The sequence below is a fragment of the Sinocyclocheilus anshuiensis genome, unplaced genomic scaffold (genome assembly GCF_001515605.1).
Source record: "Sinocyclocheilus anshuiensis isolate Anshui unplaced genomic scaffold, SAMN03320099.WGS_v1.1 scaffold537, whole genome shotgun sequence".
Classification (NCBI taxonomy): Eukaryota; Metazoa; Chordata; class Actinopteri; order Cypriniformes; family Cyprinidae; genus Sinocyclocheilus; species Sinocyclocheilus anshuiensis.
Window position 1 is genome coordinate 327,567 of NW_015539854.1, and position 4,212 is coordinate 331,778.

General features: G+C 37.0%; 1 protein-coding gene across 1 annotated transcript in view; it reads right to left on the reverse strand.

The window, feature by feature from the left end:
- The window catches only part of psmc5 (proteasome 26S subunit, ATPase 5), a 9,416-nt gene that overhangs the window by 833 nt on the left and 4,371 nt on the right, over nt 1–4,212 (reverse strand). The window contains exons 6-10 of the mRNA XM_016481106.1: nt 3,453–3,683; nt 3,206–3,332; nt 2,758–2,948; nt 591–689; nt 356–466 (exon numbers count right to left, since the gene is read on the reverse strand). Coding sequence (XP_016336592.1) covers nt 356–466; nt 591–689; nt 2,758–2,948; nt 3,206–3,332; nt 3,453–3,683 — 759 coding nt within the window. The remainder of the gene's footprint in view (nt 1–355; nt 467–590; nt 690–2,757; nt 2,949–3,205; nt 3,333–3,452; nt 3,684–4,212) is intronic.

The window sequence follows — 4,212 nt, forward strand, 5'->3', positions numbered from 1 at the left end:
AGCAACATGACGGTGTTTTGTTCCTGAATGAATCAACCGTTTAAATGATTCGGTTCAATCGCAATGACTCACTTATAAACTTATTGGGAAAGATTAATTTCTATCAGTGTGAACTGACCATCACACAGAATATGAAGAATATCAAAAACTTCAGGGCTGTCCACGGTAGTCCTTAAGATACCAGCACAATAACACACTCAGCAAAATATCGTCTAATTATCGTTATTGATAAAATCCCAGAAAATAGAGATATAATTTTTTGACAATATCGCACACCCCTAGCTTGTTGAAATACGTAGTGTATAGACGCCCATAAATGCCTGGAAATATGCGCAGGTTGAGACTGTGACCTCACCTTGACCTCAGCACCAGACGCTCCTGGCATCAACTCGGCAATCTTGCGCAGGTTAATACCACGCGTCAGGTTCATCTTCCGTGAGTGGATCTTCAGAATGTCCAAACGGGCCTGAGGAGAACAACATAAACGCCACATGGTTAGTGCTTGTATTTTTTACTTTCAATAATAGAGAGTCTATTTCAGAATCAAGTTGATACTGAAAATGTAAAAATATATAACAATTCCAGCCTACCTCTTCATTGGGAGGGGGAAATTCAATCTTCCTGTCAATGCGGCCTGGTCGAAGAAGCGCAGAGTCCAGAATGTCAATACGGTTTGTTGCCATAATAACCTGAGGGAAAAAAGAACATTCAGTAAACTCAGACTCTCCTTAAAGGGGTGGTTCAGTGGTTGTTTTCTAGGCTTGATTGTGTTTATGGGGTGCAGTCTAACATATGTTAATGCTTAATTTAAATAAAATCAGCGGCATGTGCTCCAGTTGTATTGTAAACAAAGGCGTCGTTAATATAGCTTATCAGTTTGAGCCCGGTTGAGAAGCAGAGGATATTAGTGAAGAGGATCGAGCAGAACCTGTACAAGCACGGCTTTTAATGGTAGGCCTATGTTTTTGTTTGTTGTTGTCTCATACTTTTAGATACGCTGTTATTTGTAAATGCTACTGCTTATGTTAGCTTTTAATATACAGTTTTATACTGATGAAAGCTTTAATACAGTACGGCAACTGCACATACTTTATGTTTAATTCTTCTCGTAGCTATGTGAAAATTGCTGCCTTTTCCCGAGGGCGGGGTTTATGATGGTTTGTGATGTCACAAACCCGGGAAGTAACTCGTTGTAGTCCCTACCAGCCGTTTTTGTAGGCATTAAACTGCCAGAATTTTAAAAGACGTTATCTCCGTTTGCATTGAACTTTCAGCTTCTAACTTTGCAGATATTGTTTATGCTCGAACAGCAGCATTACACACTAACGTTAAAAAAGTGAAATCGCAATGAACCACCCTTTTAAAGAAAATTATAAAAATGCAGCTGGAGCCAAGCACAGAAATAGTATAAATAGAAGTTTGAGTAATTTTGATTGGTCACAGCACCCCTGGTGGTGATGTTTGGAAAGGCAGTTGAATGAGCAATATAACATGGTAATCATACCCTTTGACCAGTTGGTGTAAAAAACTTTATATAGTACTACGGCATGTGATCAGCAAAAGACAAAAAAAAGAGGGAAAACACGCTTTGCTTTCTCTATTTAGTATGGCTATACAAAAAAAATATATATTATTATATTATCATTATTCATTTTTTTTTAATGTAAATTCTAAAAACAAAAATTCAGAGCATTTAATAATAATAACTGTCATTAAACAGTTTTTAATTGCCGCTTAATTTTTTTAATTTAAATGATTACTATTATTATTATAGTATTATATTTTACATGATAAATTAAATATTTATAATAATAATTTTTTTTTATCTTTGTTGCAAATTTCTTTCAAATGTTGAACTACAGAGATTTTATTTTTGGCGGAAAACCAAATGGATGATGCATTTTACAGGGTTCGTTCACATTTTTACCAATAAATTTCCATGACTTTTGAGACAATATTCATGACCTAAATGTTCCATTATTTTACAATAAGAATAAAAATCTGTTCAAATTATCATAGCATATGTTAACTAAAATGAATGACTATTAATGCTACTCGTTTGCTTTCTTGTTTTAGTAATAAGTACAAGCTGCAACTGCGCCAGACGTTACTCCACATTTCACATATCACATCACTGAATATTATCATTTATTTAACTGTGTGTTGGCCATTTTGGTGTCATTTTGTGTGTATTTTTGCTGCTTAAATGCAACAAGCTGCGCTTTAGAGCCCTATGTGAAGCCGTTTGAAGAGAAAGTCAAAGAGAGAAGACGAGTAAAGCTGAATCACTCACGCTGTTTTCAAATGACTGATTTGATCAGTCTGTGTGGACTGGACTCAGTCTGTAGGTTTGATTATTTACTCATCAAACCTACATGCTATAGGCTATTGAATAAATGTGTGAATATCCATCATTTTAAAGTCAAAAGCTGCGGGAATGAGTAAAACGATGCGATATAGCCTATGTGCAATCCCGCACCGAAATTCAGGACCTGATTAAACACAATTCTATTATACAGAGTTTTGTGAAATAGATTTCAATTACTTTTCCCAAACTTTCTGGGTTTATTTATTTTTCCAAAACTTTTCCAGGCCTGGAAATTGGTGTTTTAAAATTCCATGACTTTTCCAGGTTTTTCATGACCATACGAACCCTGATTTTAAGAATTCAATAAAAAGCTACCAACTTCTAAAACCAGAGATGAGAGACTTCTCATGTTAGCATCAGCACATAGGTTACAGATGTTTGCTTCTCACCTTGATGTTCTTGGTGGCCTCGAACCCATCCAGCTGGTTGAGGAGCTCCAGCATAGTTCTCTGCACCTCACTGTCTCCTCCTGATCCTCCCTCCAGCCGAGATGAGCCGATGGAGTCGATCTCATCCATGAAGATGATGGAGGGCGCGTGTTCCCTGGCCATGACGAACAGCTCTCGCACCATACGAGCTCCTGGAATACACACACAGAGTCAAAGAAGAACAAATCAGAGTAATTTTTAAAAAATTTTACAATTTAAAAAAGAGCTTTCAGAGCTTTTTGGAGCTTGACAGGCTCTGGTCAATATATGCTTTTATAATAACAAAAGAGCAGTGGGAACATTCTGCTAAACATCTCCTTTTGGGTTCCACAGAAAAAACAAACAAAAAAAAGTCATAGGTTTGAAAAACAGAAAACAAAATAACTGATTTTTCTGGAAGCACACCAACCTTCTCCTATGAATTTCTGCACCAGCTCTGATCCAGACACCCTGATGAAGGTACAGTCGGTGTGATGGGCCACAGCTCTGGCTAGCAGGGTCTTTCCTGTTCCAGGAGGTCCATACAGCAGCACACCCTGCAGACCAGCACATCACAGAATATGAAGCAGATCTGGTAGGCCAACAGACCAACTATTGAAAAAGTAGTACTCTTTTACATGATTGGCCTGATAAGAATAAATTATGCCATCACTTGCCTTGGGTTGTGCAATTCCTAGAGCCTCAAACAATTCTGGGTGCTTGACTGGAAGCTCGATCACTTCCTTGATCTCTTTGATCTGTTTGTCCAGCCCTCCGATCATCTCATACGTCGAATCTGGCACTTTTTCAACCATCATCAGCGAGACGAGTGGGTCAACTTTGTTTGGCAGGATTTTGTGAAGTGTGTAACTGTCATTTCGAAGTGCTACACGGCAATTTGGAGTTACCTGTTGGAAATGAGGATTCAGTTTACTATCAACATTAATACAAAATAGCTACAATATCAGTAAAAGTTGATTTTTTTTCTATTTTATGAGCCACCAGGCAAAAACTGCATCCTCTCCTTAAATTCCAAGGTATCCGAGGTATGACTAAAAACTAGGGATGCACAAATTGTAATTTGTGATTAAGATTATGGCTGCTTATGATCAATTAATAATTATTATTCTATACTATATTTTTAATATAAAAAAAAAATGCCCATTTGGCATTGCCATTATCTTGCATAGAGGCTTTCATCCCTGGGGTTGCCAGATGTTAAGATTTTAAATTCCCCAATCAGAGCTTTCTCCCAAATGGATACATTTTGTTTTATTTTATCTTCTCAACTTAAAATATCGCACTGCAAAAAATAAATAAATCAATTGTGACCCTGGACCACAAAACCAGTCATAAGGGTAAATTTTCTGAATAAATAAGCTTTCCATTGATGTATGGTTTGTTAGGATCGGACAATATTTGGCTGAGATACAACTA